The sequence below is a fragment of the Amblyomma mixtum genome, chromosome 2 (genome assembly GCF_055824585.1).
Source record: "Amblyomma mixtum isolate Tamu chromosome 2, ASM5582458v1, whole genome shotgun sequence".
Lineage (NCBI taxonomy): Eukaryota > Metazoa > Arthropoda > Arachnida > Ixodida > Ixodidae > Amblyomma > Amblyomma mixtum.
Genome location: NC_143013.1, coordinates 293766307 through 293781075, shown reverse-complemented (window position 1 = coordinate 293781075; position 14769 = coordinate 293766307). Strand labels below are relative to the sequence as shown.

At 45.1% G+C, this 14769-nt stretch overlaps 1 protein-coding gene across 1 annotated transcript in view; it reads left to right on the top strand.

Moving 5' to 3' along the window:
- Positions 1 to 6227: 6227 nt before the first annotated feature.
- The window catches only part of LOC149364521 (cationic amino acid transporter 2-like), a 100949-nt gene continuing 92407 nt past the window's right edge, over positions 6228 to 14769 (top strand). Inside the window, exon 1 of the mRNA XM_089574481.1 lies at positions 6228 to 6867. Coding sequence (XP_089430607.1) covers positions 6534 to 6867 — 334 coding nt within the window. The 5' untranslated portion in view covers positions 6228 to 6533. The remainder of the gene's footprint in view (positions 6868 to 14769) is intronic.

The following is a 14769-nucleotide window of genomic DNA, read 5'->3' as shown; positions in this document are numbered from 1 at the left end:
CCATGTTGCCTGAAAACTTTTGACCTAAGCTATAAATCCAGAGTCAAAACTTCATGGGGCACGGCATTCGCGAACGAACCTAATTCCTTGGTATCTGGAGCTCGCCGCTTAATACTGGCCAGTTCACTATGCAATTTGAACACTCAAACCAAGAGGCATTTACCGACTTTCAGGCTTTGTGTAAAGACAGAATCGGAATAATTATTCTTCGTGTGTTTTCATATCCACTAATTTTTTACTGTTGGTGCTCGCTTCTTATCGCAGGAGATCTCTTCTTGAAAGTATTTAATCATTTAACAGACCTCTTTTCGCAGTTACGAATTAGTTATTTCCAAGAAATAAATGAATTTATCAGGCTGCTTTTATCGCTTGTAATAAATAGTAGCCTCTAGACTACATGGTAGATAAATTACTGCATTTGCAACGGCAGTGCCGCCGTATTTACACCGAAGAAGCAAGAGCACATATTACTTACTCTCTGCAAGCATAAGCAATGTCGGTAAAGCGTGATCTACACCTACATGTCCTAGAATTCTGCAAAAAAACGATGATAGTTGCTGCAAAGTAACTTTAACTTTAGTTTCCGCTTAGGGACTTTGCCACCAGATTCACAAAATACACTGAGCTCTCCACTGTTTTAGAGCTTTAGTTGCTATTGTTTTCTGCTGTGCTAAAATAACAGATTCCTTTTAGTGTGTGTGCGTTGGGGGGGGGGGGGGGGGTACATTTTTCGTTCACCTTGCTGAAGTTTCACGAGCGAGTATGCGTTATAACCCGCAGTATTAAATAAATAAATAAAACAGTAACGTTACCGAAATATGGATGTTGGTCTCGTGGTAGTCTAGCAAAGGGAAGGCCATTTTCCAAATGACGAAGGCAGCGGCGAAAGTGCATCCAATTTCGATTCTGCCAGAAGTGAGTCAAGGAAAGCCTTTCGCTGACCTAGCTTATCGCCCCTGCAGTAAAGCCGCAATTTCTTCGCGCAGTAGTCGTTTTTCTTGCAACCAAACCGAAAAATGCATCTTGCGCGGGAACGAAAAGCTAATAACATAGTACAGCCTGACAAGGCTCCTAAACACCGTTTTGACGTGGGCAACAAGCCGCTAAACGCACTATAGCATACTTGTTCTTGTTAGTATGTGCAGTATGTGTTTCTGTGTTGCGTTGGGCTCGGTTGAGTTTTATGACACGTAGGTAACTTAGGCCATCATGCGCGAAGCTCAATGTGCAGTATGAGCAGACCATGCTGTATTAACATTATGCAAACGTAGAATACGAAATAATTTTCAAACTGCACACTCATGCAGGCAATCGTATACATCCATAAACATTTTCCCACTACAGGTAGGTCGCCACACTACAGCTTCCGAACTCATACACATACAACTAAAAGAATTAGAACTAATTATGGTAAACAGGATATTGATTATCAAGTAATAAAGATACTTAACCGCCATGGGCGCTACATTGATTTTACGCTAGCATTTAAGTCATTCAAGTCAACTTATAAAGAATTTTTACAGATCACTGAAGATAATTTATACATATAGGTACCCGTAAGGCATATGCAAACCTTTGGTTTTTGTAAATTTTCCCCGGTTTTCTGTCAGTGTCATCCATCACAAACGCTAATTCATCTCTTCACTAAAATGTGTTGTCGCGAAACCTAAGTTTTTTGTGTTGCTTCACCGCGGAAGTTGTTTAATCTATAGCCATCATTCTGTGTTTATATGTATTTTATATTTCTTCTGTCATTATGTATATCGTTTCAACAGGAGGAAAACCTGTATATGTGTTGAAGCTGCCCACTGCTAATTTCAGACGGGAGACGAGGCCTTGTCAGGCTCCATGCCTTTTGCCTTGTCTTCCACTTTCAGTTGAAAGAAAATAAAATGTTTCTCTCTCTCTCTCTCTCTCTCTCTCTCTCTCTCTCCCTGGCGTAAAAAATCATACACCACGCATACATATATTTAACAAAAAGACATCATGCAAAAGTACGTATATATATTTAACAAAAGCACATATTACCAAACCATACCAAAGCATATGCACATATAAAGAATATAAACTAGCTAGCATATTACAGCAGTGTTTGCCCTTGCTTTGTTGTTGATTTGAAAACACTCAAGCTTTCAAAACCGCGACAGTGAGGAAAACAAGTATAAAGTATTACAGCACATAAATTACACAGCAACAACCACTATGGCAATGCCAATCGTACAGAATTATGGGCACTCCAGATTAAAGAATTCTTTTTTCATTTTTCGTTTCTTAACAATTTTTTATCGACATTTTGTCCTTCCAATAAATTCCAGCAAAATAGGCATGCGGCGCTGCAGCGTATTTAGGGAGCTAGTATGAAAAAAAGGTCAAAGCAGTTGTGCCAGCCATTAAAGTATGTGTGCCCGCATTGTAATGTTGCACAGGATCGCCCGCCAACTTTGACCCATTGCAGCCCCTATCACATTCATCGCTCATTTCTCGCGTAGAAAACGACGCACCGAATCCTTGAACATCGTGCCATTTCGTGCTTTTTTTAGACTGTCTGTTTTAAGTTTTCTTTTTTGCTCCTTCTCGACCGAAATCTGGAACAACCTCGGCGGTTCGTTGAGTAGTTTGCCTCCTGAAGAGTTTGCCAGTACATTGCCTTTTCATATTATGGCCTAATCACCCGTTATTCTTTGTATTACCCTTTGCAACCACTCCTGCAATGTCTCTCACCACAAACAGCAGTATCTGTAAATAAGAATAAAATAAACTAAGAAGCTTGATAGCGCAGATGAACACAAACAAAACAAAAAAAAAACCCTTGAAGCCAAGGAACTCCTACCTATTCCTCCTAATCGTACAGGAACTGACAGCGTGACAAACGTATTGATCTCTGCGTGAATACAAAATAAAACGAAGTGCACGAATTTAAAATTTTCGCACCTTACTTTTGCTAAAGAATTCCATGTGACATTTCCGATTAGACGAAGCAGCTGCTGCTGTAAATTTGAAAACCAATATCTGCTGGCAAGTCGACAACACACCCTTCTCTTTGAAGATAGAGAGTAAGAACAAAAAAACGAGGTTGGCCAGGCGTACGCCTAGCTCGCTACCGCGCACTTGGAGAGAGAGATCAGTGGAGTGAAAGAGGAAGCAGATTGAAAGAAAGTTCAGCTGGCGTATCCGCCTTCCACCAGTGCAACAAGCGTGGAGAGTTCCTTATCAGGTAGTGGAGTGTTCGTTATCAGCCTATATCAAGAACTAGCTGACAAGACTAGACTTAAAGTACGTTCTGAAGTGCTCAAAACCCGAAGCCAAAATAACCGCGTCGCTGACAGAAGGTGCGTTTTGTGCAAACTGTCGTCGCTGAGAGCAAGTACAGATGTACCCAGTAGTTGCGAGCCATACAGTTTGTATTTGTTTGTTAGTAGGAGAATCAGCATACCGAAACACCGTGCCTCATTAAATGAATAATTGCGCAGCCCTATTGGAGGTTCGTTTTATGGAGACTGGCACTGCTTGTGTTCATTGCATCGAAAACATGTCGATGTTGCCAGCAGCACTACGAACTCCTGGCGCCACCAAACCGTCTTACAACGAACCTGTCATAAATATCTCGCAATACCCCAGGTACAGGTGGTTCCAGTGTAAAAGTGAACACATTACTCGCATTTAGTCACTGATTACTCCTTAAGCATCAACGAAAAGCGCGCGTTTTCCTTTGTTTTGAATAATTTTCCTCTAGACTATGGACAACGGCCATGAGATAATTTCTACCTTAGTGAAGAATTAGCATCAGGAATTGTTCTTGTATGCAAACTGTCTCTTTCTTTTCATACTGAAGCCACTCATGCATTTACAAAAGTTTTGGGACATGCAAATGTGGATTCAGTTATCCCGGATGCTGCTGAATTTTATTTTTTCAAAGTATCGTGTTACTGACTCACCAACGACCCTCATGCGAACTCACGGTATTGAAACATTACAGCTGCGCCGTAAAACTCAAAGACTGAAACTACTTTTCTTACTAAAAAACCATAAACTGTCTATAAATGCAGACCCCTTCCTTAAACCTAACACTACGCGCCAAACACGAAATCATCATACACAATCATTAACCCCTTACAGTGCTAGGATTAACGCCTTTAAATACTCATTTTTTCCACGCACCATTGAGGAGTGGAACAGGTGTCCGCCAGATCTCTTAACCAGAGCTGATTCTTTTGACTCAATGTTTTCTTCACAGCATTTAATTTGAGAGCCATTATTTCTACGTTTACTTTTTGTATTTTGCATCTCAGCCTTGTATTTATTGCTGTATTTTGTGTTACAACTTGTATTTAACATTTTTCAATTTTGTAAATCTGTTCTTTTTTGCATATATTATGTATTCGCCCCTCCTGCTTGGGCCTTCTGTAGGCCTGCAGTATGTTCTAAATAAATAAAAAAAATAAATAAATAGAAGTTACGGGTCAGCCCAAAGCGTTGTCTTGAAAGAGAGCTACTTTACCGAAGTCACTCATCATGGCGAACTGTCATTCTTCCGAATGCTCTGTACGTATTTTATTTAATTGAAGTGTGCTCAGGAATTCTCATTTGTTCTTATCCTCATTTTTATTTTTCCTCCTTTTCCGCGGTCTCTTTCTCAGCGTCAAACACGTCAAAAATGCAGAAGCCAAGAGTATACAATCTTCAAGGCGGCAGCTCTCTCTTGGCAGATGAAAAAACGCAACAGCATCCCGCACCGAGCTGAGGCAGTGGCGTTGAAATTCTTTCGTATGCAAAAAGCGGCTCGCACTCGGCAGCCTCGATACCGAGGAGCGCAGCTTCCATGAATCCACAAGCAGCTCCGCAATGATACTCGAGAGCTGGACGCTCATCTATACACCAGTGACGCATAGCAATGCGGAACTACTTCGGCACGCTTACGGCTGCGTGTCAGTTTCCTCCATAGAGGGTTGCTTTAGATGCACGTACACCGTTAGTTCTTACCTGGTATATTGCAACGCACGGTATTCTCGTCATCGGCTAGTAGGCGAATGGGAAATGCATGCAGTTATAGACGCAGGGTTCAAGTTACGTTTTCAGTTCCTAACAACCGAACAAGCAACACCCATGATAACGCCTGTAACTGTTAAATCAATCAATCAATCAAGCAATTAATAAATCAATTAATAAATCAGTCAATCAATAAATCAATCAATTGGGATTGATTGATTGATTGATTGATTGATTGATTGATTGATTGATTGATTGATTGATTGATTGATTGATTGATTGATTGATTGATTGATTGATTGATTGATTGATTGATTGATTGATTGATTGATTGATCGACGATCGATCTCGATCGACTGACTGACTGACTGACAGTAGTGTTCGCTTCAAAATATTGCAACATATTAAAACGACGATAGAATGAAAATGTAACTGCTTTTTCAAAGCGGAGAGAGCTTGATGCGAAGAAGAGAAATATATTTGAAAACACCAAGCAAAAAAGAGAAAAAAACAGCAGGTTTTTATCTTGCTTTGAAGAACTCTACCAACACCTGATGGATTCGGGAAGTTCAAGCCTCATGCCATTCCTCATCCCCCCAAAACAACCAAAAGTGCTTCTCGCGTTCGAAGTTACGAACTCAAGAACAAACGCAAAGATGGGAACACTGCCAAAAGTTCCGGCACCATGGTCGGTCGCTTTTCTTCCTACGTACCTTCCCGCCGGAATCTCTAGACACATTTTGTTCTTTTCGTTGTTTCTGTTTATTTGCGCGGGCTTTGACGCGCAGCGCCGAAGAAACATGACATAGTTTGTCGGGGCGCACTCAAGCATTCCCGCAGCACACCTTACAGAGAAAGCGTTTTAGACTGTATCGACAGATGGCGGCACTAGGCTCGGCGAACGCAACGAAGAAACCCGCGAACGCAAAATAAGCGCTTCAAATGCTCTCCTCTTTCGCCGAACGTAACGCTTCCCTCCGGGAGCACTGCATAGATCGTCAATAATAAAAAACTGGGCCACTCCTGGCGCGTTGGAGCGATATGGCGTGAGATAAACGGAAAAAGAAACAATAAACAGACCCGATGAACAGAACTGAAAAAAAAAAAGGAAAAGCGCGGTGTCCTGTATGTGTGTGTGTATCGATCCGCACTTGCCAGAGCGCGCGCGCAGCACTCCCCGCCCCCTGGAAAAGAAAGGTGCGGGTCACGTGGCACAGCGCGGAAGCTCGATTGGACGGCGCCGGAAGCAGACGAAAATTCGCTCGACTGGCAGACGACGCAGCAAATCAAGATGGCTGCCGCCACCACTGCCGCCGCCGCAGCTGCTCCGCCAACGATAGCTCGCTTCAGTCGGCCGTGTTTCAGGATGAACTCGCGTTCGCGCTTTCGGCTTGCGGCTCCGGCGGGGGCGCGCCATGGCTCCCTACTTTGCTGAACTGCAGCGCGCGAGCTGAACAAAACGCAATCGTCTTATCAGCTCGGTCGGCGCTTTCGGAACATGCTCTAAAAGCCCGAACAGCAGCGACTCTCCACGCTCCCCGCAAATCATGGCACGTCGTCGGAACAGCGAGATCCTCTGGTCGCTGATGACCAGGATCAAGTCTCCGCACAGTTTCCAGGTGCGCAGGTTTTCCGGGAATGCGGAGAACGGCACGGCAGGAGGGAAATCCAAAGCCAAGAAAGGCAACGAAAAGTCGGTTTCGTCGTGCAACGCTGGGCCCAAGTCCGCGTCCCGGGCGCGCCTGTGTCTCATCGTATCGGCGATCGCGCCCGGGTTGACGTTCGGTGTGTTCGTCGTGGTGGGAAACGCTGCGGCCGTGGTCTCCGCAGGTGCCGTCGTACCGTCCCTACTTGTCGCCGCCGTCGCGTCGTTACTGGCTGGTGAGTTTGTTTTTCTATTTTATAGTATTTTTATGTTTTGCTGTCGTAATTCATCCTTCACGACGCGCGCGCGTGCAGCGTGTGCGGAGGTTGTTTTTTTTTCCCCCGTCTGCCAACGCCAGCTGTGGAGACGTCCCTCGCTCACCTGAGACAAATGGGTTAGAAGACGCGAGAAACAAGGCGATAGCCGGAGGCGGTGACTTACCCTTTGTAATCGTAAATGGAGCTATAAATGAGCATGCTGTGACGCAATCACTCATTGTGGAAATGCAAACGCTAAGCGCGTTGAAGACGAGGTGTCGAATCTCCACTATGCACTTTTACGTCAAAAGTTGCATTGGCAATGCTGTTCGATTCAGACGCGTATCCATTGGAATTGAAGACCGATGCCATGTTAATTTCTCTTTATTATGGGTGTAAGCAGCAGACCCTATAGAATTGCAGCCGAAGATACCTGTACGTTCAAGGCAACCGTTCTGGCGGTGTCATTGGCACTATACAGAACCAGAAGTGGCACCACATGTCAGTCACGCGATAACCACCGCAACTGTACAAGCGCAATGACATGCTAGAATGCTCTGAACATGAGATTGCGACTTGCTAACTGTTACTGCACAAGGTACTGTTTCGATAACAACACCTTAAAATACTTCTCACGGGGAAAGCATTTCCCGCGGCGCGAAGGTGTTTTAATCAGAGAGGCGGCTGCTTTTGATGTCTGCTTTGACATGGTCGTTTTGTTTGGTTTACTCCATAAATGGCAGCAACTCAAAATATGGACTGTGATGACGCCAGTTCTTGGACGGTGTCATTTCATTAGCTTTCTTTACCAGTGCGCTGAAGTCTCTAACGAATGGACGGTGTGCAGTGCTCGCGCTGACGTGACGGAAGTCCAGATCTGCCTATACAGCTGTCTGATTCGAGGCCCGTGTACTGTGTGATGTCAGTGTACGTTAAAGGACGCCAGGTGGTCGAAATTTCCGGAGCCCTCCACTACGGCGTCTCTCATAGCCTTAGTCGCTTTGGGACGTTAAACCCCATAAACCAACCAAACAAACCAACCTTTTCTTTTTTTTGCTGAGAGTAGCGCAGATCCGGTTGAGTGAATTCTCCGGCAAGCGTGCATGATGCAGGGCTCGTGCTCAGGTAAAAAGAAAGTAAAGAAGAAAATCTCGCGCGCCAGTTTCGTGCACACGTTTCGTCCATTCTTTTTTGTAGTTGTTGTTTTTTTTTTGCTTCTTTGCGTCTACCCTACCTCTACGCGCAATACTGGTTCGCACTTCAGCGTGTGGTTTATGCGCCGCGAGCCACTGCACACCATAAGAGTGATGCATGGCCCGCTTTCATACGTTTCAAAAGCGTGTGCAGTTGCCGACTTGACTCCGCGCGCTCAAATTTATTTTCTGCGCCAACGCACGAAAAGTGCGCAGTGCTGTGCACGCTGAGTGGAGCCGGTGCGAAGCGCCAGCCATGAATCTGCGTGTAATGATATCCCAAACTCGACGCTGCAGTGGAACCTTTTCAAAAGAAAAAGAGAAGAGAACGAGATAGAAAATATCGACGAAGATATGAAACGGAAATAGTCTAATCGTCTCACTGACAGCACTACACAACTAGACTCCGGCGATCTGTAAGCAGTGCGCCTTTGGCACCCTGTATGTTCTTCGCATGTGTACACAGTCAGACCATCCACAGCCGTGCGTGTGTGCGTGCGTGCGTGCTTCTTGTGCGTGCGTGTAGGACTCAGGAGAATCCTACACGCCCAAGAGACCTTCAGCGCAGACGGACAGCCATCTGTCAGGCATGTGACAGCCTTTTGATACGGCGGCTGTTGTGTCTGTCGACACGTCATCAACGTTGTCGAGTTGGTGAAAAAAAAAAAAGCAAAACGAAACTATAGGACGGCTATTCTGGGCGTGGAGAGTAAACAAATCGCGATCAATGTGCAGCTGAAGAATCCGCTGCCGTCAACGAAAGCTTACAGCCTAGCAGCCGGAGTTGTGCTTCAGGCGTAGTAGTTGTGTACAGGCATTTTTTTTTTCTCATGCACACGTACAGGCTCCCCTGTACTGGGCAGCGTACAGTCAGTCCGTCCGTCAAGCCATAGAGCTCTGGAAGGCCGTACAACGATTTTGCGGAGGAACTGAATAACACTGCATTTAAATCTATTGGGGCATGGCTTTTGACACTGTCAGGTATGTACGTGGCGACCTTCTGCCGTTAGCTTTGCATAAAGGTCGCCTTCGCTCGTGAATGAGGACATCGCGATATTCGCAGGCTGCTCGCATCTGTGGCTGACACGGTTTTTCCTCATGCGCCTGCCGGTACGCCGCGGCTCGACTTCTAAATATAAAGAAAATCAAGCACGGCGGAGTAATGCGAAAATCAAACTATTTAAAAGCGATAGTTTATCACTGAAGGGTAAAATAAAATATGAGCACGGAACTTTACTCAACTCAAATCGCAGTGAAAGTAAGCCTAAAAATCCGATTCATTTGCACAGAAACTATAGACAGCACTACTAGGCGGTGTTTTTTTTTTTTTTTTCGCATACAAATCTCACTGCAGCGTTAAGGGTTTCCAAGGTAAACGGTGGTTTTGAACGAAGAAGCGTCGTAAGTGCGAAAGTATGCTCATGCGAACGGTATACGCTGTAAACAGAAAGGAGTAAAAAGGGAGTAAAGTGTCTTCTTTTGCACTCCTTTTTATAAAATGGAGTGCAATAGAGGGCAGCTTACTTCCCTTATAGGCATATTTGTGTTTAGAGTGCAAAAGCAAAAGAAGCAAGCTTCTTCTTCTGCACACCTTCTACTATGCTTTCATTAACAGTCACCTTAATTATTGCCTATCATCATGGGGTAATACCTATTCATGCCATATGTCATGTATTTCTCATCTTCAAAATCAAGCGCTTCGAATTTTATCTTTCAGCCCATACACAGCCACTGCTTCACCTCTTTACTCTGACCTAAACATTCTGCCATTGAAATGCCTCCTTAATCTTAGGTTAGGTCTTCTAATCTACCGCGCTCGCAATAATAACAATCAACTTCTCTGTTTTTCCGTATCTTTCCTTTCTAATAGCAATAACACTAGATTCTCTGAACAAAATAATATGCTTCTGCCAAAAGTGAACACAAATTATGGAAAACAAACTGTTTTTTTCTCCGCCATCAAAACCTGGAATTCATTACCACTAGCAATCAAATCCGCACGTTCGCAGCCCGCTTTCTACACTTTACTAAAAAAACATCTCCTATCAACCCATTCAGCTTCATGCCATGCTTAAGGTTGCCTTCATCTTATTTTATGTTCCCCACTCTGACAGCAAACGGTCATATTGTTAATCTTCTGGAACCTCTTTTTTTTTTCTTTCTCCGCCTGTGTATTATATCTGCATTTATTCAATGCCCATTGTTATCTGATGTCTTTTTGTGTTCTTTCTATTGCTCTTATGTTTTGCTATTTTATGCCTTTTTTGTTAAATTATGCCCGCTAACTATTGTATAACTTATTCATTGCCGCAAATTACACTAATAGGTTTTAACTTGATTGTATACTTTTATAGCTCCTCTGCCAAACTTATGCACTTTCCTTATGTATTCCTGATGGGAGGTCCCCCAGACAGTTTTCACTTTGGGACCTCCTACTGTACTAACTTTTTTATGAAACTTACAACTCATTTGTATTTCGTTTTAATAAACCTTCAAACCTTTAATAAACCTTCAAAGAGAAGGCGCATTTTTTTCTCTCCGTAAAAACCGCTTACCCTCGACACTAAGCTCTGAACGCGTTGCTTTCAGGTCGAGGGCACCCTCGTACGTCAACCGCTAAAATAAATTGAGGTGGAATAAATCAAGCCTATTACCCACATTGCTTCACTAGCCGTTCCTCTTTTTAGCACGGTGCAGAAAAGAATGCTCGTCTGTAACCCCCTTTCTGGCTTTCCGTTCACTGTTTCTGCCGTTCTACTTTTACGTCATTTAACCTCAATCATTGCCGTTATTTTTTATTCCTCTTTATGCGCTTCCAACGACACGTTGTCCCCTTAACGAGGCAGGCTGCCTTCCGTGCTCAGGTTCATCTCATTCACTCGCACACACTCTCATCATCGACGACCTACCACCGCCGCAACCGGCTACGTGACGCCAACTGCTGTTTTATCTCGTTGTAACGCATAAAAGCCCGCATAACGGCCCAATTTTCGCTGAATAAGCACACCTCTGGCACCCCTATGTAAATAGCAGCAGCCGCCGTTGGAAATCGATACTGCAGATGGTATCGACCCCCCCGTGTACCTGTGGCCGAGCTCGGGCCGAGCTCGCACCCCGACTCTCTCCCGTGCCCTTAATTAGGCGCGCTTTGCGTTATTAGAAGGCTCGCCGGTCTTCCTCCGACCACTGGCCTGAGAAGCAACCTCCATTGTTTTCCGCGCTCTTCCGAGACGGCGAAGACCTTCGTGGGGATGTGTGAACACGGAGGCCAGTGGTCCAATAAGCCTGCACTTCAGTTATAGGCAGTGGGAGATGCCTTGGGTGTTTCGTAGAGTACAGTATGCACCTGCTGCTAGCTGTGACGATACTGCAGTTAATATGAGTCGACTTTATTGAGTCGAAAACGGAGCAGGTATCGGCGTACCTTACCTTTTCATTCTTATTCATTGCAGTACACTGTACAGGGAAACCGAAACGGATTGAGAAAATTGACGCCGCGAAGCGTTTGTGATTGCGAAACGGCTTTCATGAGTAAAACTAGCGAAAACGCCCTGGTCTGAGGGCCCACCTACAGGCGCTCCAGCCTTCATCCTCTTCAATAAACGTTCGCTCACTCACTCACTCACTCACTCACTCACTCACTCACTCACTCACTCACTCACTCACTCACTCACTCACTCACTCACTCACTCACTCACTCACTCACTCACCCGCTTAGTCTGTCACTTACTCCCTGCACTCACCGGCTCACTCTGTCACTCACTCACTCAGTCACCCGCTCACTCACTCACCCGCTCAGTCTATCACTCACTCCCTGACACTCACCGGCTGTCTTCTCTCACTCACTCACTCACTCACTCACTATCACTCACTCACTCACTATCAGTCACTCACTCACTCACTCAGCCTGTCAGAAGAACGACCATGCATCAAAATGTCCATTTTCATCATCTTCACCGTCGTCATCATCATCCTCATCGTGATGACAATAGTAGTACTAACCCCAAAGTTCCCGAATCCCATCGTTTCCGGCCAGATCTCCGCCCCACAAGTCCTACACGCACCTGGTTGACGTTCACGGCAGTTCGCTCACTTTGATGGACTAGCCTTCTCAACAGATAAGCCACGCGCCTGCGGCAGCCGTCACGAACGAATCTGAATATATTGGTCACAGATGACGTCATTCATATTCCGATTTCAATGCTACGTGCCTTGAGCTCTGCTGCCGTAAAACGCCCGGACGAAGAAGAGTATTTTTGGAGACAGAGGGCCATTAGTTTTGACGAGAGAATGCATCGAGTCTGAATTTTGGCTAAAAAAAAAGATAAAAAACGGCGCAAAAGCAATTAAAAAGAAAAGAAGAAAAAGAACCAATCAGTTCTCTTGGGAAACTAGGCCCTACTTCTACGTAAGCAGCGCTCTCCTAACGCGCTGTGAAGGTTTGTCGAGCGTCACGAAGCCTGTTTATTCCGCGGTGTAGAAATGAAACAACGTACGCGAAACCAGCTGCCTCGAAGAAACCTTCGCTCACATTATTTCGTTCGCCTCTGCTGTTCCTGCGACTAGTCTTCTCTGCTTTCAGCTTTTGTTTCGCGCTGAGTGCACTTTCTACCGCTCGCTGCCTCATACAACCGACGCAGGAAAGAAAAAAAAAAAGCAGCTCAAAAGAAACATTATACGCAGATAACACGCGAAATGCGATATGCATACGCTGCAGATATGCATTCTGAAAGAGTGCCTATACAAGAAGCCCCTCTATAATGTTTCCGCTGTCGGACAGACGAATGAATGGATGGATGTCAAGCTGTCAAACCTAAAGCTACTATCTAGACACTCTTCCTTTTCAACTAAAAAGTCGCACACGATTTGGCCCGACGCGCCACCTGTCGACATTTCTGCGAAACAATGCAGCAGTGAGCAGCGGCCAAAGGGAAGGCATGAGCCTTTTACTGGCGCCTCTGATTAAGCCTCCGACTACATTGCGATCGCATCTAACGGATTTCCGTCCCCACGAAGCACTAGTCTCCTGCTCTTATCAGCGCATTCGGGTCCCCTGTATACTTTCCTCTGTGTTTCATATCAGTAAGGGTTGCAGTCACTGTAAATACGTGTATCCATATATGGGAACGAAAAGGGAGTAAGTTGTCCTCTAGCGCACTTCATTTTATAAAAGAGAGGACAGCTAGAAGACAACTTACACCATTTTTAAAACTCCTTTCTCTTCAGTGTGTATCTGGACGGGGTAACTTCTCAACATCGCCCGTCTGCCACTTCACCTAGCCAGCTTATTCAACGCGTCAGCAGGGAAGGAGTGACAGCGACGCCGTCTGTGCTGTAGAAATTTCTGTACGCAGTTATCGCTGTGAAATAAACTACCCGTTATCAGAGTATCTGGATAAAATTGTGATTACGGCATGGACTCGGGGAGCATCATGCAACGCGCAGGACATAAGGACATACCCGGCTGTCTGCTGGAGTGACCGCGCATCGATAGCAAGGGTGCAAAAAAAAATTTCGAGGACACTTTGGCAGCTAAAGCGTTGAGAAGTGAAAGCCGAGGACACTATGCCGTGGCGACTTCCGGTGGATGTGACGTTACACCGTTCCCGTGGCTATATCGATACCCAAATTATATATCTTTCGGGGATCTTAAGTGTTAATTACGCTTAATTACACATTCTTCCATCTTATCTGACACAAATCCGACGTTTTTCCGACCATTCTGCGAAAATTTTCACTATACCGTGACAACTTCGGGTGGATGTGACGTCACACAGTTCCCGTGGCTATATCGACGTCCGCGCTATTTCGACATTTTTTACTGTAATTAATTAACTAATTAATCTACAGTCATCAAACCTGGCTTCTAGGTTCATTTTTCCTCCTCTATCTGAAGCAACCATTGTTTTTCTTCTATCTTTTTTTAGTTCCCGAGTTAAACGCGTGTGACACGCTTTGTTAACGGACGATAGTATGAGCCATTAAAGGCCTTCGCCTTAAAATGCAGTCGTGCGAAGTGAACCGATGAGGGAGCCGGGAAACTAGGCGTGCTCGCTTCTGGTGCGAAAGGGGAGTGATTGATCACTGGGACGGGGATTTTTTTTCTGTCATGAACTCCTTTTTGGTTGATGATTACGATGATGAACAAGAAGCCCTACGTGCCACTTTTGCAAAACACGTACGCTGCTCGACAGAGTTATTAATCTTCGCATGTGCCAGTCTGAAGCCGTAGCTATTGCGATAATGTACAGTAGTGGCCTCACTGTGAGGGCCTGCTTAGTCCTGGTTGTGATTAGCGTAACCGTTAATCGAGCGCGTCCTGTTTAAGCGGCTTCAATAAAACTTGGGTTGGGTCTAGTTGGTACATGTTGGGCCTAGTTGGCGTAGGTAAGCACTGAGTAATGAGTTACCAAGTTCTTTAACGAGAATAGAGGCTGGCTTCCCTGCTTACGCATACGTTTTCTAAGTACGCACAGAATCGTAGGCAAAGGATACGTAAAATAGGGCTAACTTCAGTAATTAGTCCCATCGAGGAACGGTTAGTCCATGGGGGGTGTAATCATGGCTGATGGGTCCCTTTGTATTTAGTCTCAAACGGAGTAATGGCTGCTCTCTGAACCACTTGAAGGCCTTCTTGGCCTTAGTCAAGCTGCATGGGCAGCTTTTAGCCAAGGAGACCATACAGACA